A 26,087-nucleotide genomic window follows, 5' to 3' on the forward strand; every position below is an offset into this window, starting at 1 on the left:
AGTTCAATATGAAGAAAGGCTATGTATTTGTGGCACCTCAGCTATTGAAGATACCACACACATCTTACTTGATTGTAAATTATACTCAGTAAAAAGGACTGACCACTTCCATTTATATTTAAAAAATAAAAAAAACTGGAGCAGTCAGCAGAAACGTTTCTACTTTTTTTACAGGGTAAGAACCTGCTTATTACTAGTAAAACTGCATTCTTCATATCAAAGGCAATTACAAAGAGGACAGATTATTTAGACCAGATTGGTGTTGACTGTAGGGGTGATGGTTTGATATGAACTTGTATCATAATTTTACTTATATTTACTCATTCTTATCTGTATGTTTACAATGGCTTTTTATTTTATTTCTTTTATACTTGATATGGTCAATAGACGAAATCAATAAAGTTGATTGATTGATTGATCACTCCAGACTAGCAAAGTTCTGGTGGAGCTAAGTAGGACTGCAGCTCCTATGCAGACCATAAGAAGTGATGTAGTTGGCCAACCTCCAGTTAACAACCATGGAAATATGGTATGAAATATGGAAGGAGGTGCGGAAAGCGGTATGAACACAGAGAGTAGTCAGAGTTAGGAAACTCTTTTTGCAGCAAGGGAATCAAGAAGCCTTGAAGAAAGGGACCACAAAGAATCTAAGTTCTATTAATTGGGGAGATCCTATCCATTGGGGAGAACGGGGCTATCTGGTTCCTAGCCCTGGCAAAGCTCTAAATGTTTCTGGCTTAGACCTTGTTAGACTATCTTCTTCAGGGAACATCTGCCTGTTCTACACAGTCTAGCAGGGACAGGATGCTCCACGTGCCTACCCTGAAAGAGACTGGGGATCTGGGACCTAGGGATGACCTTCACAGTGGCAACTCCCTCTCTCTGGTCCACCATACTCCTAACCTTCTATAAAAATGGAGAAGACTGACCTCTTTTAGGAGAACATTTGGGCAGGAAGGTCTTTCAGGTGATGACAGCAGTTTTTATTAACAGTATTTAATATTTTTAATTGTGCATTGTTTTTATTAGTATTCTACGGATGATTTTAGATTTATATATCATCAGACACCTAGAGCTGATATAATAGGCAGCATGCAGATGGATGGGAATAAATGAATTAAAACGGCTATACTCACTAGCTGGAAGTGTGTAACTCCGATTGCACACTTTTCATTCATCTCCTTCTGATGCTTATTCTGAATGAGACAATCCATGAGGTCTCCTGAGTCAATTTGGTTGTCTGCCATTTCCTGAAAGGGAGATGGAACAATCAGAGACATATACTGACTACCTGGCAGAAACCTTTCCTCTTCTTGGCAGCTTTCACTCTCAAGTTAATGGAGACATAAATCATAGTTTGGAAAAGTCTCATGAGGCTCTTTTTTTTTTTGTTTTTTTATCTGCACTCAGTCGTTACCGACTCTGCAGTGACTGCTTGGACGAGTCCTTGCAGTTTTCAAGGCAAGGTGTTTCGGAAGTGGTTTGCCAGAGCCTCCTTCCTAGAGCAGAGCCCAGCTGGTGAGCGCAGGAGGCGGGGTTTCTGTTGCTTTGCGCCTTTTTCGGGCGAGCGCGGTTTCGCGCTTACCAGCAACTGCTCCTGACTCCTTTTGCAAGGCACCGCCAGCATTTTTCCTCCCACCGGAGTGAGAGTACCCATTTATCTACTCACGTGAGTTTTCGAACTGTTGGGTTGACAGGAACTGGGGAGGAAACAGGAGCTCACCCTGTTAACGTGAAGGCTGGACTCGAACCGCTGAAGCGTCGACCATTTCTGGCCGGCAACTTTCAGCGTCATTAAGCCGCTGTGCCACCGCGTCCCCCCATGAGGCTCTACTTGAACTAAACTATCACCTTAGAGCAGTGTTTCTCAACCTTGGCAACTTTAAGTTCTGTGGACTTCAATTCCCAGAATTCCCCAGCCAGCATGCTGGCTGGGGGAATTCTGGAAATTGAAGTCCACAGATAAAGTTGCCATGGTTGAGAAACACTGCTTTAGAGTGTGATGGAGAAATGGCCAGTCTTGTCCCCAGAACAATCCAGTTGCCCTCAGACATATTTCCTCCACTCAACACTCCCTGCATATGGACCGCAACATTCCATTTCTGCTTGACATTGTCAACAGCCTGCTGCCGAGGGAATTTAAAGTTGCAGTCCAGTGCACATCCTGAGGATGGCAAATTGGGGAAATCTGTAGCCCAAGCAGGATTAAATTTTATAAATTCCCACAAAACCAAATTCGCTCATTAAATGCTATTCGAGTATCTTTAACCCCCACAGGAATGGGGGTATCCTATGAAAATCAAAATTCTGTGCCTACATGAGCCGAAAATTCTATGCAAGGTAAATTCTGAAACTCTTTCTGGCGTATTTTATTCCAAATCACTGATTTCACTTTGCTCCATTACACATAGTAGTAAACAGCTATGCAGGTGTACTCTCTCCAGCTCCTGATAATCTTGAGAGATTTCAGCAAGTGCTGACCAAACAGTTTCAATCACATTTTCAAAGCAAGGATCTCCTTTTTCAAGGGGGAAAGGAGAGAGGAAGGTGGAAAGGAAACTGATCTAACAATGAAGGTTCCATGCATCAGACACTCCACCAACTGCTTGTTCTTCTAGCTACATCTCTTTGGCCCAAATGATCATTATAATACAAGACTGCAAATTACTTATTTCTCTGCCATGTAGGTAGTAGGAACACTGAATTTTACAACACTGCAGCTCCTAACTCTTATTCCCCTAGGTGTTGCAATAAATATAGGAGAGTTCTTCCATCAACAATTTATTTGCAATAATTCCACTATTCTTATTTCAGGAGACAGCCAGGCAGCTAACAAAGCTCAGGAACCTGAAAAAAAGCAGCTATCTTGACCCAACTTCTCCAGTCTGACTCCCTGCAGATAGGAAGTGACTGCAACTTCCAGAATCCCCATCTCCAGCACACTAGAGGCAATCAGTCTGTGCAAACTTGCTGACAATCAGCATCACTACCCAGAACTGAAGCCAAATTCAGAAAAAAGGAGGTGGGTGAGCAGAACATTTGCAAATCACAGAGGTTCCAAGAAGGAACACCTAACAGTAAGGGCATCGTGAGAAGTTTTTATATATCTTGATAGGAAAGAACTTTATGTCAATTGTTAACCTGGCCAGAATTATGAGAGAAAAGAATCACTTACGTGGCAGAAGGTCTGGATGATGGGCTCACATGCTCGCATCAACAAGGCTTCTATCTGGATATCCTGTCAGAGGAACCCAGAAACCAGTCAGTTCACTCTGGATCATACCCAATTTTTTTTAACACAGCTATGCTCTTGGATTGTTAATACTTCTGGTTCCAATACTGGCAATTAAAGTGACAATTAAATAGTTACCAGCACATAAATACTGCAAGAGGTGTCAGAGATGATTATAGTGCCATCCTATACTTCATTCGTCCTTCTATTCTAAAAATTTTAAACCATTTTATTCCTTTCCCATTCCCAGAACATCTCCTTGGCCTCATGCAAAACCTGTATACAGGTCAGGAGGCCACAGTATGGAGAGAGAACACAGCAAAACAGGCTGGCTGCAGGTTGGCAAAAGAGTGTGACAAGGCTTCATACTCTTCCCTTATTTATTCAACCTGTATGCTATATATATATATATTAAGGGAAGCTGGATTGGAAGAAGTGTGATTTTAAAACTGAAAGAAGAAACATCAATAACCTGCACTATGATGATGATACTGTTCTGATAGCCAAAAATCCAAAGGCGCTCTAGTAATGAAAATCAAAGAGCACTGTGAAGAAATGGGACTAACATTAAATATAAAGAAGACCAAACTAATGACAACAGGCAGAACAGCCAGCCTTAGAACTGACAATGAAGATACTGAATTGGCAGAGAGCTTCTGCCTTTTAGGGTCAACCATCAACCATAAAGGAACAAGCAATCAAGAAATACACCACAGACTAGTACTTGGTACAGCAATGATGAAGGCCTTGGAAAAGATACTCAGATGCTTTGATGTGTCCATACCTACAGAGGTCAGAATTGTGCAAACAATGGTATTCCCTGTGACAATCTATGGAAGCAAAAGTTGGACTCTGAAGAAGCAGGATGGTAAGAGTATTGACGCTTTTGAATTTTGGTGTTGGAGAACACTCCTGAGAATACCGTGGACAATAAAAGAAAACAAACAAATGGGTAATCAAACGAATCAACCCAGAGGTCTCCCTCGAGGCACCAATGACCAGGCTAAAATTATCATATTCTGGACACATTATACAAAGATCTAGCAGCTCTCTGTAAAAGGCTGTGATGCTGGGAAAAGTGGAAGGAAAGAGGACAACCAACAGCAAGATGGACAGACTCAGTTATAGTGATGATGAATGCACCATTGGACTAGGTTAGGGACAGACTGAGGGATGGATTGTCACGGAGAAAAACTGTGTGGTTGCTAAAGTTGATACCAACTTCATGGCACATAATCAATCAATATTTATTTCCATACCCTGACTATTAGTGTATAGACAATAAAGGCCATGAATTTTACAAGCCAATGTTCTTCCTGGTACTTTACTGATATAACAGGTCCTCATTACAGCAATACTCCTGCTTCTTTCTAGAGCGCACAATCTTTACCTGAGGTCCTTACCTCAGGTTTTCAACTGCAATCCCAAGGATGCATATTAAAATCCCTTACAACAAATATGCCATCCTTCAGCAAAGCAAATTTTAACCTATCCTTGTGAGGTACAGCTCATCTGTGCCAGCAGTCCATGATAGAAATAACTTAGTCCATGGTCCCAGAAACCTAACTTTCATCATCTGCAATATTTCAAGTCCTCTTCCATTGATTAAGGAGGGATAGGAACACCATCTGAACCCCCAGATCTTAAGCTTTCTTCTTAAATCTTCAAAATCCATGGCGAGGACATTGTAGATGGCCTTGGCAAAATCATTTGCCCAACATGAATTACTAGAAGTGATAACTGTCGGTAGAGTTGATAAGTCTTGGAAGGGATTCTGTCCTATATCTAAGCTGTGTTCCTAGCATACAGCACACTTCATGAGGTCATGGATCAAACTGGCTCACATTTGTTTCTGTTCCCTGCAGTACTGAACTGTCAGCTACCACATTATTTATTCTTTTTCTCTCTTCTTCAGAGATCCATTCTTATATCTTCTGTTCAACACTGGGGTTTTTTTTTCCTTCCCTACAAACTTCAAAGATGTTTTTGAGTTCCAAAATTGTAGAGTATCTTCTACTTCTCTTATTTTGGGTTATCACACTCATCCATTAGGTTTACTCTTTGATTCTCTTTTTATAGAAAACTGCTTTCTCCATCAGGCCCTCTTATAGCACCTCCTTTGTTTAGTCTTTGTTCTTTGTCCTCTCCTATGAGGGGACATCTGGACATTGTTGTGCCAATCCCAGTACTCTTCCTTAAGCATCTCAACAAGCATTGCAGCATGTGCAAATATTACATTTCCACTTGCAAATAAATGCAACTTTTTTTCAGGTCAGCACATATACATCACAAGCATTGCACATCACAACTAGTCATGGCTGTTCATTTTCACAAGTTATTTAAGGCAGCACCAATAAAAAGGCTTTTATTTCTTCTTGTTTCTTCTCAGGCACTCAGATTAGCCGAGTATATACTGTCAAGCTAAAGAAAAAAAAAATTGGAGACTCCTCCACTTAATTCTGCTGCCAAGCTCCTGTTAGGTCTCTCTGCTTATTCAATCGACGAATTTACTCCCTGGAAAATGGCTACTTGATATTTTTCCTAAGTTTCTGCAGCAGCTTCTGCTTTCTCAGCAAAAAGGAGTCACTCAAGAAACATCACTTTTAGATAGATAGATAGATAGATAGATAGATAGATAGATAGATAGATAGATAGATAGATAGATAGATAGGACTGACGGACTATAATAAACAAGGTAGGGAAAACATGCAGACTGTGACTTCTGTAATTCTTTCTTTTTTCTCAACAGTCTGAAAACGGATTCATTCCACTTTTGAACTCAAATCTTCTTTTGTTGACTTCCCCACCATATCAAGTTTGGTTCCCATCTCTTTCAGGGTTTTTTTTAGAGGTACCCCACAGATGGACAGTGTGAGGGAATGAAGTCGGGGTTGCTGTCTGTGCTTGGGAAAAGTAGCTGCAGCCAGGCAGAAACACTTCTCACCCCATTTCCCTAACTCAAACTTTACTTGCAAGCATCTAAGCCAGTGTTCCAGCTGCCTGTGATAATTGAGCCACACCCTGGCATTTTCAAGGACATGCAGATGTCACCCCCACCCAGGCTCTGAGCTTAGAAAAGCAAATGCTAAGACAGAGGGGACGGGCGTGTAGGAGAAAAGGAGATAGGAAACCGGCAAGCAGGCGAGGAAGCGGGAGGCGAGGTCTGGAGATGGACAGCTATTACAGGCAGGCAAGAGGACTATCAGTCAACTGCCAGGACCACAAGCTACTGTAAGCAGCATATCCTGGTGGGATTCCTGCCTGGAGCGTGGCTTCGGAGCTCAGCTGGAGTGCTCAAAAGCAACACTACTTAAGAGCAGAGCTTGGAGCTTGGCAGCAACTAGAAAAGGAACAACCACACTAAGGCAGCACCTCATCCCAATTTGTGCAAGAACTTTGGGGAAAAGGCAAAGGTTGCGTGCTACTTTATAGACCTTGAGACTTTTCTTTGAACTGAGTATAAAGGACTGAGTATTAAAGACATATTTAGTGGCAACAGCAACTTGCAAGTCCTAGATGGGTGGAGTTGACCCAGAGCAATAGCCTGTTTTGTACAGATTTGCTACACTGTGGTGTGTCCAGTCCTTGGAAAACAAAGAACCCTCACAGATCCTGGATCAAGTCTCTTTACATAATTTCTTATTTTGGATTAGAAAGAATCAAAGGCACAGACTACACACACACGGCTTATTTGATAATAAGTGTGTTTCCTTGACTACCAGGATTTCCAGTGATAGCAGCCTTTGGTTATTTTGCAATGTCTGCCCATTCTAAGACATTGGAAGATAACGCGTAGCTTGCAATCCACTGACAATGACTCAGTGTAAAGTGCAACAAAATAGTGGAGCTTCTTCTTTTGAAGAAAGCTACCTTACCTCAGATTCCAGCTCTGTAAGGTTTCCAACAATGTCTCTGCAATCAGTTACCAGGTCATCCAGATGGTCCTGTAGACATTCAAGTTCCTGAACAGGGCAAATATAATTAACACATAATATGAACAGGTCCATTTCATTTTTCCTTTGAGAATCCACACCAAACGCATGATGAAATTGCTCTGGATTACTTACTTTTCCACAAAAGTGTCCCCCAGGATTCTGCTATGGATTTTAACAATGGGGGTTTTACCATTTTTCCAACAAACATAAATTCTGGCCCAGTAAGTCACAATTCTTGCTCCAGGTTTGGTTGAAGTGTAAGAGAACCTTGGAAAAGCCGAGGTTCACGCCCCTCTGAAATACCACTGATCTCTCAACTGATTTTTAGCTAAAAATGTTTGACTTAAGACACAATGCTAGAACCAAAATGACTTCTCATTCTTGCATAATATTAGTAAATTTATATGGAACATGCTTGGCTTTTTAATTTTAATGTACACATATTTCACAACTAGATTACAGTATTTTTGGTTCTGAATCCTTTACTTCCTATTCATCTTGCTGAATAAGCAACTTTCCTTGCTACAGTAAACAGCTTTTGGGCAGCCAATCTTCACTCAAGTATGCAAGATGCCTTTTAACGGTCTACCTGTAAGAGCAAGTGTCAAAACCAATCTCCCTTAATCAAACTACTCCAAGCTCCTTGGAAGAAAGGCAAGATATAGTCACATGAAAAAGCTTCTGAAGAAAATATTCATAGCTTTGTTCACATGTTAATTATACAGATACAGTAGTCCTTGACTTACAACAGGGATCAGAAAATTTGTCATTAAGGGGTGCAGTCATTAAGTAAGGCATCATGTGACTGCAACCGATTTTACCACCTTTTTTGCTACAGTCATTATACAAATCACTGTGGTCGTTAAGCAAGAAATCATGTGACCATGACTTGCAACCTTCCCTGCCAACTTCCCCATTGATTTTGCTTGTCAGAAGCCAGCTCAGGTCATGAATGGAGATCATGTGACTGCAGGACGCTGCAACAAATGCACAACAGTTGCCAAGGGCCCGAATCACAATCACATGACCACAGAGACATTGTAATGGTCATAACTCCAAGGATCGGTCGTAAGTCACTTTTTTCAGTGCTGTTGTAACTTTGAATGGTCGCTAAACAAATGGTCGTAAATCGAGGATAACCTGTACTGAACAATTAAGTCAGTTTAGGGAAGCTTACTATGAAAAGGAGCCAGAAGGATCCCCTGATTTGGGACCCTTCTTGCTCCATTAGAATTTCTACATTAACATGCTGAAGTGATGACAAAAGACAAAGCTACCAGCCTGAAGTAGCTTTTCCAGGTTTGCCACCAAGTTACTTCTTTGGGTTCTCTTTCTTCTATCCAAACTATTCACTACACATTTTCCCTCAACATCTATATTTCAAACACCATTAAACTTTAATAATGTAACCATCCTGTTTCTTGACCAGCATCTCACAACTCCCTTTTCTCTATTAGGTTAAAAATAAGTATTTCTCATGAAGCAGCTTTTCTTCTGTTCTTTGCTATCTCTAAATATGAAACTTTCATTTCAATCACCAAAGATGGCAAGCTGCTTCATTCTATGATCAACTGCCTACAAGTAGTCCTCAAGTTACAACGGCAACTGGGACCGGAATTTCCATCACCAAGCGGTATGATTGTAAAGCATTACGTCACATGACCGTATCACTTAGTGACAGCAATCCCTGCAGTCCCCATTGTCGTTGTTAAGCAAGGATTGTGGGTCATTAAGCGAGCATCTCCTTGCAATTTCCTGAAAGCTTCCAACAACCAAGTCAGCAGTTTGCAAGTCCCAGGTGGCTTGCAATTAGGCTGCCAGGCAGGTAAGTGGCTGCTGCTGGTGGGAGAAGGAGAAGGAGTGAGGAGGTGTGTGGGTGGCCGGGGAGGCACGGCACAAGCACAGCAGGGCTTAGGGTGGCTGGTACCAGGTGGGAGAGGGTGCGTGAGGGTGCACGAGTGGCCAGGGAAGGTGCGTGAGTGGCGGGGGAGGTACAGTGCAAGTGGCAGGGGAGACACAAGCATAGCAAGGCTCAGGGAGGGTTAGCAAGGGTGCACAGGTGGCGGAGTCACATCATGAGTGTGGCACGGCTTGGGATGGCTGCTACTGGGTGGGAGAGGGCTCACAAGGGTGGGCAAGTGGTGGGGGAGGAACACTGTGAGCACAGAGGGGCTGAAGGAGGGTGCACAGGTATGCGAGACTTACCCAAGCAACTTGCAACCTTCCCTGCAGGCTTCCCTATTTACTTTGCTTGTGAGAAGCTAGCAGAGAAGGTCACAAATGTAATCACATGACCGCAGGACACTGCAACCGTCGTTAAGTGTGAGCTGGTTGCCAAGCACCCAGATTGCGATCCTGTGACCACAGGGATGCTGGGACAGCCGGAACTTCAAAGACCGGTTGTAACCACCACTTGTTCAGCACCTTTGTAACTCTGAATAACCATAACTGAATAACTGAACGAGTGGTCATTAACCAAGCACTACTTGTAGTCTTAATTCCACTGCCGAAAACCATCAAGCACAATATTCAAAAGAATATTTGCATGATCACCTCCCTGTCATGGTTACTGGAGTCAGTTCTCTAGCTATCTATGCTATTTTTCTTCAATTTTATTATGCCCAGCAGGAACATACACATGGCCCCACAAGCAATCAAGTTTCTATTAATTGCAGTAAGCTATAGGCATAGATATGCTCATATTCTAAACCTGAAGAAAAGTATGTCGACGCACTATATAAAAATATGCCCAGTCAAGCAAAGATATTCTCAGGTAATTACCACTGCTTAGCCCCCAAATACAACAATTCCAGTCTAAAATATGATTTTGAAAAGAATGAATACCATAGTTACCTGTCCAGTCTCTGTTTTCTCACTGCACCACTTCCCCAAATCTATCATGCACTTGTCTTGGAGAGCTGGATCTAGTTTCACATCCAAAGCACGCTGATGCAGAATTCTTTGTACTTCCGCTCTGCATTCCCGGGATAACTATCAAGGACAAGTATTGAAATTTGATCCAGATGAACAAACACAACCACTCAAAAATGTGGTTTTGCCTTCAAGATGTAGACACCAATTTTCTATGCCATTGTTGACCAAATCCAATGCCAGGCCAGGACTCTGTGTCCTTTGAATTCTTACTTTCTTTGCAGTCCCCTTCAAATTCTTACTTTCATTGCTATTTGAATGGATTATTTCCCAGCTAAAAATCATTTAATTAGTAAGTATTTAAACAAATTGCCACAAGAAGGCAGCAACTGAACCAGCTAGATCAAGTGATCTAGCAACAATTCTTGTTGTAGGCAACTAAAAATACACCCAATCTCTAATTTGTACGTGTGTCAAAGGGCTCACAACTCCAAACTTTCTACCCCACATTTAGGAGGTTGCTTACACCAGAAGCCTCACAAACATAACAATGCTAGATAAGTTGCCTAATTACAGAAAACAAAGTCATATACCAGCAGAAGACCTGCCTATTGCGGAATGCAGACATCAGATTAAAATTAACGTTTTAAAATGTTAAAACTAAGTTAAGCAAAGCCAAATACATTGGAAAAGAAGCAGGGAATGAAACTAAGAGATGCCCCATTCCTCCTCTGGTCTTTTTACAGGAAGTTTCTTCTATAAAGTTGGCTATATAAACCTTTGCCTTCATAGATTTTTTTTTAATCTATAAAGTGCCACAATCTCATTTCAAAAATCCATTCTTCCTAGGAAGCAGTTGTGGTTCAATTTCCCCAGATCTCAAATATATTATAAGAAAATGATGAACCAAGGTGTAATTTGCACAGAAAGGATTTGATCAATCCCACATCCACAGCTGGGCAACAGCATACAAAACCTTCTTCCCACAATGTCAGTTACTTGTCTGTAACACTGGGAAAGAGATCTTCCTGTAGAGGGTGAAAAATACAGTTTTCCCACTTCCTTTTTTGTCCCCACATCCTACCTCTATTTGCAAAAAGTTTGCATTTATTAAGTCCAGATGACTCTATTTCATTAATCTTGGACCAGAGACCATACAGCTACAGTCCAAAATATCCAGAGGACATCCAATCCCTTTGTGGGATGTCAGGCAGTCTTTCACCTCACCTGCTACCTAATTCTTTTTCCCAAGAGATGTCAAGATCAAACCTGGAACTTTTTCATATGCAAAGCCCATTGCATTTTGGAGCTTCACCCACAGTGACTAAGAGCTCTTGACCCCTTGTGCATCCTTGGCTCATTACAGATGCAAGGACAGTAACATTCGGCAGAGTTTCAGCTGAGACTCCATGCATAACACCCTTGTATGCACATGGAACTTCACAGCAAAGCTGGTTGGACCATAATAGGTCCAAGAAACTTGTCCAGAAGAACACATCTGCTTTGTCTTCCCAGATGCTCCCAGAGCCATTTGCTTAGTTTCTCTGCTTCCTTAGGAATATTCAAAGACTGCTTCAGGAACCAAACCCACCATATGCTCCCAAATCATATTCATTCTCTGAGAAGCACTAAGATCTGCTGAGGAGCTAAGTAGATAATGCCCACCCTTCTTCCCTGCTCTTCTGTGCGATAAGCATGTCTGTATAGGCAAGAGAAGATTGCTCCAGGAGGAATAATCTCGCTTGTTTCATTCCAGCCATGTGTGTGACAAAGTCGAGATGCGTCTCCTTGGCACTTGCGGTAGAGGACAGAGTCCAACCTGTGAGAGCAAAAGGAGAAATCACTAGCATCACCATGAGATTCTTGGATGACCTTGCTCCCCACCACAGCAGTGGACATGGTAGGAAGTTCCATTATGACAAGCAAGGCCTCTCAAAGACCCGATGTCCAGCACTCACTTCCAATCCCGTGAAATAAAGTATTGAAGCTCCAAGAGCCGGTGTTCACAATCCTCCACCATCTTCTCTGTGTACAAGTGCTCCATAAGGCAAGAAAGAATCCTAGGGGAGAAGGAGGAAAGTTAGACTGCAATTCAGCATCTCTGAAGCTGTCAGATTAGGTGCAACAACAACCAGCCTCTCACAGGCAGGCAGGCAAACCGAACTGCAACACCCACAAACCTGCTGCCTGATGCAACCACACAGTCTTCTCTGGAGAGAGAGGCCTACCTCTGGTCTATGCTTTCTCTATATCATTTGTAAGACTAACTCGTAGCGGCATTAAAAAGTCAGTCTGAATCCTTGTACCTATCTAGCTCTTGGCAACCAACTTCATCTAAAAGCTAGGATTTCCCAGAGTTTCTTTTAAGCAAGATATACTGAAAGGGAACAGCATAAAATTATAAAAATCTCAGCAACTTTGGAGCCCAATTTACCCCTCAGCTTGTTAAGGCAGAGAGTTTTTTCAGTTTTTTTACCAATAGCCTCTCTGAACCAGTAGAAGACTGTTTACTTCCCTGATAACTAAGGGATGCACAAGTACTCTTACTTAGTCCAAGTCTTCCCTCCAACATGAGACACCTTGAATCCATCCCTCTTCTCTGTTAGGTTTCTTCTACCTCAAAGCAGCATGCAACAATTGTAGCCAAAGAAGACAGGGCTTGGTCACCTACATGGGGTCTCCAGCACGGATGTGCTTGCAGGCTGTTTGTATCACTGACTCACAGGCTTCATTCAAAGCTCGGTCAATGCGATAATCAGCCACAGGGTCCACCTCCTGGATCAGAGTCTGAAGCTGAAAGAGGGAGAAAGAGCTTAATACCCAAAGTCCTTGTTGGAACAGCAGTCTCTCCAACTGTTAAGTTCAGGGACTGACTCTGTAAGACGACAATGTTTTTGAGGCATGGATGTCACCCATTCCTTGCATCAAACACAATAGCTAACAACCCACCAAACAGAAGCTGCTTTGAGCAAAGGATTTTTTCAAGCCCAAGCCCAATCAAAAGCAAATGGCTAAACTTCAACTAGGTCAGATCCCAACGTTTTGTCATACCACTCCTTCGTTTGCAGCAAACAACTGCAAGCTTGGAGTCAGACAGACAAAGTGTCAGACTACACCACAACCCAGCAAGGCCCAGACATTTGCAACCCCAAGTACTTGGGGCAACTAAGGTTAATAATGAGATAATAACTAGAACAACCATAGCACTACAGGGTCTTCTCTCATCACAGAGCTGACAAACAGGAAAGCCAAGAGTCCAAAGAGAAGCCATACTGGGCAGTCAAAGCCCACGTCTCCCTAATTCCAGCCATGAATACAAGCAGCAACCTCCCAAATCTGAAACAGACTTTTGGTAAAAATGGTGCTTTTGGTGTGAATGACAGCCTAGGGATTGGTGCTCTTCGTTATTTCATTTGGGACGGGCAGAAGGTGAAATATAAGCCATTGGACCAAAATGAAGCAATTATGGAGAACATGTTGACTTATGAGTCATATTTTAATACAGAACAACATTAACAGAGAGGTGGCCAGCTTCCAAAGAAAGCAAATCTCAGTGGAGCACTGAAGAGACCTCAATGCTTATTGTGTCCTCTTACCCATTCTTGGAAGGAAAGAAAGTCATGTAATAGCTTCTTGTAAAGAAGCAGAGTTATATTTAAACCTTATCATTTCATGGTTTTTTAATGAAACTTATAGCTGGAAACAATGTCAGCTTTTGCTACTCTCCTCCTGATTCAGTGGAGAGGAAATTGGGCAAAGCCATTCATTTGTTGTGACTTGGGACTGCAATTAACCACAGCCTTTTAAAATCCTTGCACTATCTTTGCAAGCTAAGGGTGTTTCCTGTTTTTTTGCAGGCAATTTTTTTCCTGAAAAAACAAGTGCCAACTGCCAGGAAGTGTGGCAAAAGGGGTCAACTGAGGTGCATCCCATCCACTCCCTTTTTTGGATATGCTGCAGTCCCTTGATGAAAACCTGTCAAGGAAATTTGGACTGTTCAAAGGCATCAAACTGTCAGCTTCCTTGCCCTAATGCACATATCAGTGTGAGGGGTGTACCCAACGATGGAGGCCTAACTGCCTGGAGGGAACACCAGCATAATCGGTTCCTGCCTGGTGCAAAATCCAGAGATTACAGTCTCTCTCACAATTAAGCACAAGGAAGTTTTCATTTCAGGCAACACTCAGTTATCCTAGAATCAACATTAAAAAAGAAAGCCAAAAAATTATGGCCTCCACCAGCTCAAAGCATAAAATTATCATAGCCCTTAGCTCATATACATCTAGCAAGCTCTTGGCAGAATAAGTGTCTTTTATTTAAGAAGAGGGGGAAAAAATAGTAAAAGATTAATATTCCTCCCTTTTTCCATGTTAATTCCCACAACTACCATTTACTTGGAAATACTGAATCGAAATACTATGCTAGCAAGATTGCCATGCACAGGATTAAGAGAGGTGGTGGCTACATGGAGCAGATCCAAGTGAACATGCCCTGAACCTAAACCGCCCCATTCCCACACTACCCCGGCCTTCTCCTGTTTTGGGGTTGTTAATGCAGACTAGCTGTACCTTTTCCGCATCTACAGTAAGAGGCTGGAACTTTGCCATTATCACCTCCAATCCCCCCCTCCAATCCATACTATTTCTCCTTCACCAAGAATTAACATTCATATCCTGTAATATACGAAAAGCAATACAGCAGTTTTCATACCATGGACGCAGAAATTAGAGATACCCACATAGCTGTCTCAGCAAGATACTTGCTGCAGAATGCAGACAAAGGGTCTGTATATACATTATACAGTCTGTGTGTTTAGGCACCCCTTGTCAAACTACTGTCATGTGAAAACGAAAGAACACCCTCTTTGAGTTCTATGGTTTTACGTATCAGGACTTAACAAAAATCATCTGGTCCTCAGCAGTTCTCAAAAGTAGGTAAATACAACCTCAGATGAACAACAACACATGACATATTATACCATGTCATCATTTATTTTACAAAAAGAAAGCCAAAATGGAGCAGCCATGTGTGAAAAACTAAGACACCTTATGATTCAATAGCTTGTAGAACCACCTTTAGCAGCAGTAACTTGAAGTAATCGTTTTCTGTATGACTTTATCAGTCTCTCACATTGTTGTAGAGAAAGTTTGGCCGCTCTTCTTTACAACATTGCTTCAGTTCATTGAGGTTTGCGGCCATTTGTTTACGCACAGCTCTCTTGAGGTCCCACCACAGCATTTCAATCCGGTTGAGGTCTGGACTTAAGACTGGGCCATTGCAACACCTTGATTCTTTTCTTTTTCAGCCATTCTGTTGTAGATTTGCCGGTGTGCTTGGGATCATTGTCCTGTTGCATGAACCAATGTCGGCCAAGCTTTAGCTGTCAGGTAGATGGCCTCACATTTGACTCTAGAATACTTTGGTATACAGAGGAGTTCATGGTCGACTCAATGACTGCAAGGTGCCCAGGTCCTGTGGCTGCAAAACAAGCCCAAATCATCACCCCTCCACCACCATGCTTGACGGTTGGTATGAGAAGTTTCTGCTGATATACTGTGTTTGGTTTTCACCAAACGTGGTGATGTGCATTATGGCCAAATGTCTCCACTTTGGCCTCATCTGTCCAAAAGACAGTGTTCCAGAAGTCTTGTGATTTGTTCAGATGCAACTTTGCAAACCTAAGCCATGCTGCCATGTTCTTTTTAGAGAGAAGAGACTTTCTCCTGGCAACCCTTCCAAACAAACCATACTTGTTCAATATTTTTCTAATTGTACTGTCATGAACTTTAACATTGAACATACTGAGGCCTGCAGAGTCTGAGATGTAACTCTTGGATTTTTTGCAATTTCTCTGAGCATTGCACGGTCTGATCTTGGGGTGAATTTGCTGGTGTAAGGTTTACCCTGTTCGTCTCAGAGACACTCTCGTGACACGTGTGTTCAGCAAAGAAGTTTACTCAAGCGTAACGTAACTAAGTACAGACGAAGCCAGGGTTGGCTTGGCATAGTTTACGTGGTATTTAATAGCTTCCCCATTCCCACGCTTTACCCGTTGCTTAGTTACAGATTACCCACAGTAATCCCCCCTCGCCCAAATGGCAGATTCAGTCCGGTGCTTTTGTCTTTCTGATTGCCGTCTATGGGTTGTGCTGTTGTTGCCTTTGTTGGGTTTGCCTGTTTGCGGGGTTCTCGCCCGGGGTTCTCGATCGCTCTCTCTCTTTGATTGCTTCGCTTCCGAGCCTCTGCGCTTTCCTTTGTTTGCAGCGCCCGAGGGAAGCCGGCGGCTGATACAAAGTATCCGCTTGCAGTTTGAGTTAAGCGCCGCCACCTGTTGCCAATCAGCAGAGCGTCCGCTTGTGGTTTCACTTCCCCTTTTTCTCTGCTCGCACCTGGGCAGCGAAATTGACTTGGGGAAGCTGAGCGGTGCCTTCACCTGCTGTGCCGGCTGAATCTGACAGCGGGGACGTCCACTCCTGGGAAGACTGGCAACTGTCTTGAATGTTTTCCACTTGTGAATAATCTTCCTCACTATAGAATGATGGACTTTAAATTGTTTGGAAATGGCCTTATATCCCTTCCCAGATTGATGGGCAGCAACAACTGCTTCTCTAAGATCATTGCTGATGTCTTTACTCTTTGGCATTATGTTAACACACACCTCAATGCTCAAGACCAGCAAACTCCTAAAACTTCAGCTTTTATAGAGGGAGTCACACTTGCTGATGATCCGTTGATCAAGGGCACTTGATTAGCAGCACCTGGCTGCTACTTAGCCTCTTCATACCTATGGAAGCAGTAAGGGTGCACTTAGTTTTTCACACATGGCTTCTCCATTTTGGCTTTCTTTTTGTAAAATAAATGATGACATGGTATAATATGTCATGTGTTGTTGTTCATCTGAGGTTGTATTTACCTACTTATGAGAACTGCTAAGGATCAGATGATTTTTATTATGTCCTGATACGTAAAACCATCAAACTCAAAGAGGGTGTTCTTTCTTTTTCACACAACTGTATATGTTTTGATGAAGTCTCTAGGCAAACAAAGTACAAAGTTAAAACATGACACCATTCTACAAATCTGAATGCCTACTTGGTATTTATGTTCAGTTGTTTACAATTTCAAAAGAAGTAACTAGTGAATATGGCAGGTTCAGAAGGTTGGATACCCTTTCAGATACTACTTTGTAACACGTGCTTTAACAGATCTCAAACATTACTTGTAGCCAGCTAAGAATCTTGCTATTGTTGCTTCTGGAATTTTCCCCCCTCTTCCTTGTAGAACTTTTTTAGCTCAGAAATATTCTTAAGTCTCCCTGCATGCACTGCATGTTTGAGACTCAAATCAGTTCTAGCAGATTTTTTCCCCTCTTTTCCAGATCGTGTCTTTGTCTTCAATAGTTCTATTTCTTAATAGTGTTTCCCACAGTGAAACTGCTAGCTGGAAGCATTTAGAGATATTTTTATGCCCTTTCCCTGCTTTGTGACTTATCTTCACTTCTAAATGCTCAGATAGCTGCATAAAGGAGGTGAAGGTTGTTGAAAATACACAGAACAGCTATTACAACCTGAGAAATCAGAAGGGTAAGAGTATTTGCTTTTCTGTGGAATGGTCTTCTCCTGCTAACTGTGGGCCTACCAAGTCAACCACCTTTTAGAGCCTTAACAACTTTACTACAACAAAAGGTGCAAAAACTTCTCCACCTACCATATTTATTGTTTTCATATTTTGAATCTGTAAACAATTGCACACAAATAGTAAATATGCATTCAACAGAACCTTACAAAGGAAGTAGGTTTGCCTAGAATAATGTAATGCTCCCAAGTTTAAGGTTCAAAGCTATCCCAAAAGCCAAGACAAAATTTTCATCAGCTTCCCTCACTTTAGGCAACTATTTTATTAAGATTCCCTGAAATGAACACTACCACTTTCAGGGCAAGGCCTTCATGCAGCTAGTGCCAATTCAACTCTTAGAAAAAAGGCATCAATCCACATTAGAATGTAATACTCCAAAGTACAGGAATGTGTAGGAAATAGAAACCATGTCTTACCTCAAACCTGCAACAAACCACCCCTTTCCAAAAGTTCTCCCACATTTTTTTGGATCATCCATTCTTTGGCAGAAAAAAAATCTGGAATATTTCAGGGGCTTTCAAACAAACAAAATACAGAAGAGTCCCAGAATGATTTTACAGGTGAGTAGTGCAAGGTTGTGTACTACTCCCTCCAAAGCAGCTCCCAGCATGGCAATTCCCACCAGTCCACCCATCTCCTGATCTTCCCAGCATTTTTCCTACTACTTCTACTGATGCCCTCAGCTTTTCCCAAACCACTTCTGCCCAGAACTGCATTTATCCAATCCTGTTAGCCTTCTGCAAGGCACTGAAGACCTGGCTGTTCCCCCAGGCATTTGGGTCAGGGTGGAGATGAGCTCTGTTACTATGGATGATTAATAGTTAATCAAATGTTCCTTGGGTGCCATGGATTATGTTTGGGGGTCTTGTTTGTTTTTAATGTTGTAAGCCCCCAGAGTCACTTGTGTGAGAAGGGCAACTATAAGGAAGGGAAGGGAAGGGAAGGGAAGGGAAGGGAAGGGAAGGGAAGGGAAGGGAAGGGAAGGGAAGGGAAGGGAAGGGAAGGGAAGGGAAGGGAAGGGAAGGGAAGGGAAGGGAAGGGAAGGGAAGGGAAGGGAGGCTGTATCTGGCACAAAGAAACTTGCTTCATTCTATGTACAGACCAAGCACCTGAACCACCTGTGTTTCAGTTTGGGCAAAGACCATCCAAAACAAGGTGTTTTATGCACAGAAAACTAGAGAAGCATAATGTGTATCATCTATGAAGGGGCAGGGGAAAAAAGGATCAGGCATAGGACAGCCCATACTAACTGACTGTAATGGTGAACATGTGGCTGAGAGAGACACTGAGAAGGTCATAAATGCAGGCACTGGTCTCAAAGTTACTTCTTCATCACCATCATAACTGTGAATGATCACTGTCCGAGGCAGTCACTAAATGAGGACTGCCTGTACTGTTGGGGGCTAATTTGGAACCAAAAAAAACTGGCAGTGGCTTTTTAGGACAGAAAGCCAGCATGATGTAGTAGTCAAGGTGTTGGACTGGCACTAGAAGAGTCAGGTTCAAGTCTACCCACAGCCATGGAAACTCGCTGAGTAACTTTAGACTGGTCACTCTCTCAGCCCAAGTGACTTCAAAAAATTGCTGTGGGGGAAAAAAATGGGGAAAAGGAGCCTTACGCTCCTGAAAAGGTAGGACATAAATTTAGCAAATAAATTTATGAAATTTTGTTTTACCCTATGTGTCATGCTCCATTCAATAAAGGGAGTTAACAGATTCTACAAATGAAATGTACTCAACTCTCATGGTCTTTCAAAGAAGAAGAAAGAAGAGCCTGTCTGGTTTGGGAATTTAAAGAGGTTTTCAAAGGTACCTTCTAGATAAATAGGGGATCCAAAGGATTAGGAACAATCATTGTGTATAAAATGGCAGCAGCAATGATGGCAAGCACACATGAAGAGCATCAGAAGCACAAGACTAAGAGAGGGAAGATGGTTGTGGAGTGCTTCACCAAGTACCCGCTGCAGAACAGGTGGACTGTATGGTTCTTCAAAAATAACAAGAGAAAAACTTGGCAAGACAACTTGCAGCTTGTCACCAAGTTTGATACTGTGGAAGATTTCTGGGCACTGTATAGCCATATCCAACTAGCTAGCAAGCTGACTTCTGGCTGTGATTACTCTCTTCAAAGATGGTACTGAACTCATGTGGAAAGATAACTAGAACAAGCATGGTGGTCACTGGCTTATCACATTGGCCAAGCAGCAGCAGCATACAGAACTTGACTGTTTCTGGTTAGAGACTTTGTTGTGCCTGATTAGAGAGATGTTCTGTGACTACAGTGATGATGTCTGTGTGGCATCAATATCCATGCCAAAGGGGATAAAATTGCCATTTAGGCCCGGGAGGCAGAGAACTGGGATGGAGTAATTCATATTGGGCACATGTATAAAGAACACCTGGGCCTCTCTTCAAAAGTGGTAATTGATTATCAGGCTCACGCAGACACAGCTACCAAGAGTGGCTCCCTCATGAAGAACAAATTTGTAGTGTGAGCCAACTGGGCTTGAACTCTACCTTTGGCAGGATGGATGATGGCTAAAGATAGGTTGCATGAAGGTTTAAGCATGAGTCTGCTCTTCCCATTAAAATGTTGTAACCAAACATTCTAAAAAAAAAAATCTAGGTGTCCTGGTGAACCACCACTTAAGTATGAGTCAGCAGTGTGCTGCAGTTGCCAAAAAAGCCAACACAGTCCTGGGCTGCATCAACAGAGGGATAGTATCAAGATCAAGGGAAATGATAGTACCACTCTACACTGCACTGGTGAGGCCACATTTGGAGTACTCTGTCCAGTTCTGGTCAGCACAATATAGAAAAGATGCTGAGGCCCTAGAAAGAGTGCAGAGAAGAGCAACAAAGATTATAAGGGGTCTGGAGGCTAAATCTTATGAAGAACGGCTAAAAGAACTAGGTATGTTTAGCTTAATGAAGAGAAGACTGAGGGGAGACATGATAGCAGTCTTCCAATACTTGAAGGGCTGCCACACAGAAGAGGGCATCGATTTATTCTCCATAGCACCTGAGGGTAGGACAAGAAGCAATGGGTGGAATCTCATCAGAGGGAGATCCAACCTGGAAATAAGGAGTATTTCTTGATGGTGAGAACTATTAAGCAGTGGAACAGCTTGCCTCCCAGAGTTGTGGTGCTCCATCATTGGAGGTTTTCAAGAAAAGATTGGACAACCATTTGTCTGAAATGGTATAAGGCCTTGGGCAAGGGGTTGGACTAGAAGGCCTCCAAGGTCCCTTCAAACCCTATGATTCTATGATTCTAAATGAAGGCTATATGAAAATAGGCAATTCATAGGTCAAAGAGTGCAAATCAGTTTCTGCATTAAAGAAAAGGAAGGACCTATGAAATGGAAATAATTTGAAATTTCCAGTAGGTGATAAAGCTCAGATCTTAGAGACCAAGAATGTAATACAAATCATCTTTCTCCAGTATCCTGAAGTACAGAGAGCAAAAGCTTCCTCCATTTTGATCACTTGGCATCAGTTCTATAGCAACCTTGAAAATGAGTTGGATTATTTCATCAAGGACAGCAATAGAAGGAGTGAGGTTCTAAAATTGCATGGTATATCCTCTTGTAACAATGGTGACTACCTAGCAATCTGAACTTGGCTTGGAAATTTATCTCAGTTTGTCTTGAAACAACAGACTATAGTCCTGGAAATGGAAACTAGTCAAAATCAGCATTAATACTTCTCCAAAAAGCCTGTCTCCCAAAAAGAGTAGTCTTGGAAGAAAGAACAGGGTGGCTACACCCCTACCCCAAAGTTTGGTATGAACAGGTGGAAGCATTATTTAGTCCCAACTATTGCCTAGAACAGGAGGGATGGAGATACCAAAGACGATCTATTATTTAATAAACTTCCCCTTTCACAGAACAGTCTCTAATACAGGCTCAAACATCTGATGGACCAGAGAATCATCACCAAAGAAGAACACCAATACAGCCACAGCCATCACAGCAGAATCGATATTATGGCTTTTGTTTGGATAACTGGTTCCCCTCTTCACAAAAAAACAAATTGTACTGAAAGCCATTTATCTTCAGGTGAATGCTCAAAAGAAAGACTATTTTCTCCCAGAAAAATTGGCAAGTTGTCATACAAGCTTGGTAACTGGTAACGCACATCCCAAGCTGCTGTGAATAAAAACATCTATATCCCTTCTTGTCAATGGGAGCAGATGGCAGTCTAGTGTGCAACGTACTCTATGGGGTTTCAATGGTGAAAAACTGGGTAGGGGATTATAACTATGTTCCCAAACCTTTCTCTGTTCTAGTATTTCTGATGTTCGGGGAACAGAAGCTGAACTAGTCCAAGTTTCCTTACCAACCTGCAGAAGAGCTAGAAGTAGAAGAATGACTACTAGTACCAAAGCATCACTTCAAATTCTGCATACTGGTCCATAAAGCAGCATAAGTGATTGATTTATACCTAACAACCCATGCTACCAACCCACATAACCGCTCTGAATAAAGATGAACACCTTTAGTGTCCACCTCCCACTGGATCTGAAAAAGAAGTAGAGGGCAGAACAGACAATGCAGATTTCAAGTCTGACCCATAGTCCTCCAGATCCACGGGTTTGAACTGTTTCCTACCATAACCTGAAGTTCTTTATCTCATGGGTCTGAGCAGACTGCAGCATTAAAGGGTAAGTAAGCAAGACTAACCAAAGAGTGGAAAGCAGAGGGTCCAACACCAGAGGAGGAAGGACCCAGAGATGAAGCAACTTCATCTCTTTTGCCTTCTGTAACACATGCTACTTTTACATTTCATTTGGTTTACTGACAACAGGTTTAGATTTGCGGCATTTTACCTTACCTTACTACCATAGCCAATTCATTTGCTTGAGAAACAATTCAGAGATCATAAACTACTTAGCCCATTTCAGTGCCAAGACTCAAACACAAGGCAAGTATGGGAGAGGGAAAAAGAAACAAATGCTGAGGTTAAAATGTCAATTTGGCTTCAGCGAAAGAGAAATTCTTCACTATGTTGCCACAGTGGCAGCTGGAAAGGAATTGAGTGAATTCGACAGGTTTAGGCCCTTTAAGGGACAGGATTCCTGCCAAAAAACTCACTGCTTTGTGCTCATGTGATGCACAGAAGCCACAAAGAATATGTTCAAGATGCTAAAACACAGCAAGCACCAAACATACACTGTCAGGAAACTATGGGGGAAGACTGAAATGGGGAGACTCCCCCGCCACAAGCTTACCGAATGTTGGCAGCTGTCTCCCAAGCTGCCTTTCTCTCCCCGTACAACTTTCATCAGGCAGTGCAGAGTGCGGCCCTTTCGATGCAGCCCTGAGCAGTGGTGCTCGATCTCAGTGCGGCAACCAAGGATGATTTCTGGGCTCAGAGAGAAATCCTCCATCAGCATCCGCCTGTAGTCCAGCATTTCTCCCTGGCATTCGCTGCTTACCTGCCGACCTAAGGTAAGTCAGAGGAGATTCACACTATGTGGAACGGAATCCCAGCAATACAGCAAGTCATTCTGCACCTAAGGCTGCTGAAATGGCACATTGAAAGAACTGCTCTAGCTATGACTCGTGTATTACACAGACACTTTTGTTGCAATAATTGGGAAGGGATTTTCCATCTGGAAATTTTACACTTGTTTCGGCATCAGTAGCTTTAGAATTTCCAGACTTAAGCCTCTTCCTAACAGAGGGTTGCTTTAAATTACAGAGATACATATCCAAAAACATTTGGGGGGGGGGGGGAGTCTGCCATGTCTTTCACTGAACATACCAAGCGAACTTTCATTGTCTTCACTGGAAAAAGTGTATGAAATTTTAGATTTAGTTACCGGAAGGACTTCCTGTAACTGGTAACTACTGCTCAATCCTGCACTTTGGCATGGGTGTGTTTTGGCCAATTCTTCTTTACAGAAGTTGTTCGACTCATTGATATTTTGGGTCTGTCTTACATGGCTGCCCATGTCACATTACACTACAACATTTCAGGTGGGTTAAAAGTCAGGGCTTTAACTTGCCCATTTCAAAGCACAAAATTTCTTTTGGCCCAGCCAACTGTTAGGGATTTATTTGTGCATTCAGAATTGTGGTCATGCTGCATCACTTACATCTGTTTAAGCTTCATCTCACAGAAATATACCCTGACATTCTCCTATAGAATTTGCTGGTATTATCCAGAATCAATTGCTCACTTAGCCATTGAGAGCTGTTCAGATCCTGAGGCTGCACAGCAGCCCCAAGCCATGATACTCCCACTATCATGCTTCATGGTTGGATGAGGCTCTTTTATTGAAATGCAATGTTTCATTTTCTCCACAGTGTTTCTCATTAATGCTCAAAAGTCCCACTCCAGTCTCATCTATTGACAAAACATTGTTCCAACAGCCTGCTGGATCATCCAGGGGGTCTTTGGCAAACCTGAGACAGACAGCAATGCATTTTCTGGAAAGCAGTGATTTCCTATGCACACTGTTCTTCTTCAGTGTTTTTCTGGTGGTGGACTCATGAACACAGAGGTCAGACAACGCAAGGGCCAGTAGATCCTTTGTCATCACCTTGGGGTTCTTTGTAACCTCGCAGAGTATTGGGCCCCTTGCTCTTGGATGATCACTTCTGGGAAGAGAAACAAGGGTCCTGCTCCATCTGTACACCATCTGCCTGACTTTGGATTGGAGGCCAAAGTCTCTGGAAATTGTTCTGTAGCCCTTTCCAGCCTCATGAACGTCACCAATCCATGTTCCAAGGATCACAGAGCTCTCTTTTAATTGTGGCATGATTTATTGCCACTAATCTGCCATATGAAGAGCAAGCTCCAAGGAGACAAGCAATTTATGTCTTTTTCTGAAGGGAAAGAGTTGTTCGAACTTACACCTCAAACTTACAATCATCTTCTGATGGATAACTTCACATACTTTCCCCAACAAAGACAGTGAATCAAAGTGTTCAATGAAGATACCTGTTTAGTCAGCTTCTCTTTATCTATTAATAAACTTTAGATTAAGCTCTGGTTGTTTTGTAGACCACAGTGCTGCAGGATTATGGATAATTCTATAGCAGTGTTTTTCAAACTTGACAACTTTAACATGTATGGACATCAATTCTCAGAATTCTGGGAGTTGAAGTCCACACATCTTAAAGTTGCCAAATTTGAAAAACACTGATTTAAAGGATTCCGTCACCACTGTACATATTAATTCAGGGGTAATCAGGTTGGCTCCAAATTAAATTCAAAATATAAAACTGGTTTTAATACTCTTATAGCCTAGGGCTCAGTCTTCCTAGAAAGGCTGATAAAAATGTTTTGTTGACCAATGTCAGCGTCTGACCTTATGTTTTTACAGAGAGTCCTTGCTTACCGCCTGCCTCATTTGTGACTGTTTAAAGTTACAGCAGTGTAAAAGGGAGTTTTGCAACCAATTCTCGCATTTACAACTGTTGCAGCAACCCACAGTCACATGATCACAATTTGCATGCTTCCCAACTGGCTTGCAACAAGCAATTAATGAAGAAGCCAGCAGTAAAATTGCAGGTCATAGTCATGTGATATTTCACTTAGCAACCATGGTGATTCCCTTATTGACCAAATGGGAAGAGTAATGTCCTAAGTCCATTGTGGTCACGTGATTTTCTGCTTAGCGACTGCGACACTTAACAACAGAGTTGCCAGTCCCAACTTGCTAAACAAGGACTACCTGTAATATGAGGCCCTCAAATGAAATCAAACACTGCAAAAAACCCAGAACATTCTGGAAATGGATCACACTGTTTGGCACACAACTAGGGGCTTCTGCTTTTATCTAGTCTAGATGCTTGCCTAAGTGGACTACATGACACCACAGAGGTTTGCTTCACTGCTTTTCAAGAAACGGAAGGACAGAGGCATTAGCCATCTAAATGGAATATTTCAGCTGAGTGCACAAAATGTCAGAAGACTGTCAAACCTTGCAAGACTGACATTATTTTCAAGAACTCAGGCAAAAATACTGATTTTTTTTTTTTTACATTTCAGATGCTTCACTTTTTTAAAAAGAATTATTATTTAATTTGGGGTTTTCTCCAGTGCCATCTAAGGGTTTTGCATGCATCCCATTAACAAGTGTTCCACCCAGAGATATCACACCACTAACTCTTACCGCAAGTATCTGCGAGAAACACAATCAGGAAGTTGAATGAAAGCCAATTTGGTCTAGTGGTTAGGTCTAGTGGTTAAGGCCCCAGGCTAGAAAGCAGGAGATGGTGAGTTCTAGTCCCACCTTGGGCATGAAAGCCAGCTGTAATTTCCCCACAAATGACTTTTCTCCCAACTGCATCTTCTCATTTAAAAAGAAAGTAAAAGCATTCCATTACTCAAGCCTACATTTTACAACAAGTTTAACCCAAACAAGCTAGTGAGGGAACAGCAACAGGGATGAGCACTAC

General features: G+C 42.3%; 1 protein-coding gene and 1 pseudogene across 2 annotated transcripts in view; one reads left to right on the plus strand and one right to left on the minus strand.

Annotated features, from left to right (window-relative positions):
- GLG1 (golgi glycoprotein 1) overlaps positions 1 to 26,087 on the minus strand; it is an 81,262-nt gene that overhangs the window by 14,704 nt on the left and 40,471 nt on the right. For both annotated transcript variants that reach the window (XM_088135853.1, XM_088135854.1), the window contains exons 8-15: positions 22,907 to 23,121; positions 12,710 to 12,831; positions 11,997 to 12,098; positions 11,704 to 11,857; positions 10,021 to 10,158; positions 7,108 to 7,194; positions 3,176 to 3,238; positions 1,137 to 1,250 (exon numbers count right to left, since the gene is read on the minus strand). In XM_088135853.1, the coding sequence (XP_087991979.1) occupies positions 1,137 to 1,250; positions 3,176 to 3,238; positions 7,108 to 7,194; positions 10,021 to 10,158; positions 11,704 to 11,857; positions 11,997 to 12,098; positions 12,710 to 12,831; positions 22,907 to 23,121 (995 nt within the window). The remainder of the gene's footprint in view (positions 1 to 1,136; positions 1,251 to 3,175; positions 3,239 to 7,107; positions 7,195 to 10,020; positions 10,159 to 11,703; positions 11,858 to 11,996; positions 12,099 to 12,709; positions 12,832 to 22,906; positions 23,122 to 26,087) is intronic.
- On the plus strand, positions 19,457 to 20,168 carry LOC103063744 (eukaryotic translation initiation factor 4E pseudogene; annotated as a pseudogene).

Source organism: Python bivittatus, unplaced genomic scaffold (genome assembly GCF_059951505.1).
Source record: "Python bivittatus isolate LINGU-HERP-01145 unplaced genomic scaffold, Pbiv_v1 ctg000190_np1212, whole genome shotgun sequence".
NCBI classification, from domain to species: Eukaryota; Metazoa; Chordata; class Lepidosauria; order Squamata; family Pythonidae; genus Python; species Python bivittatus.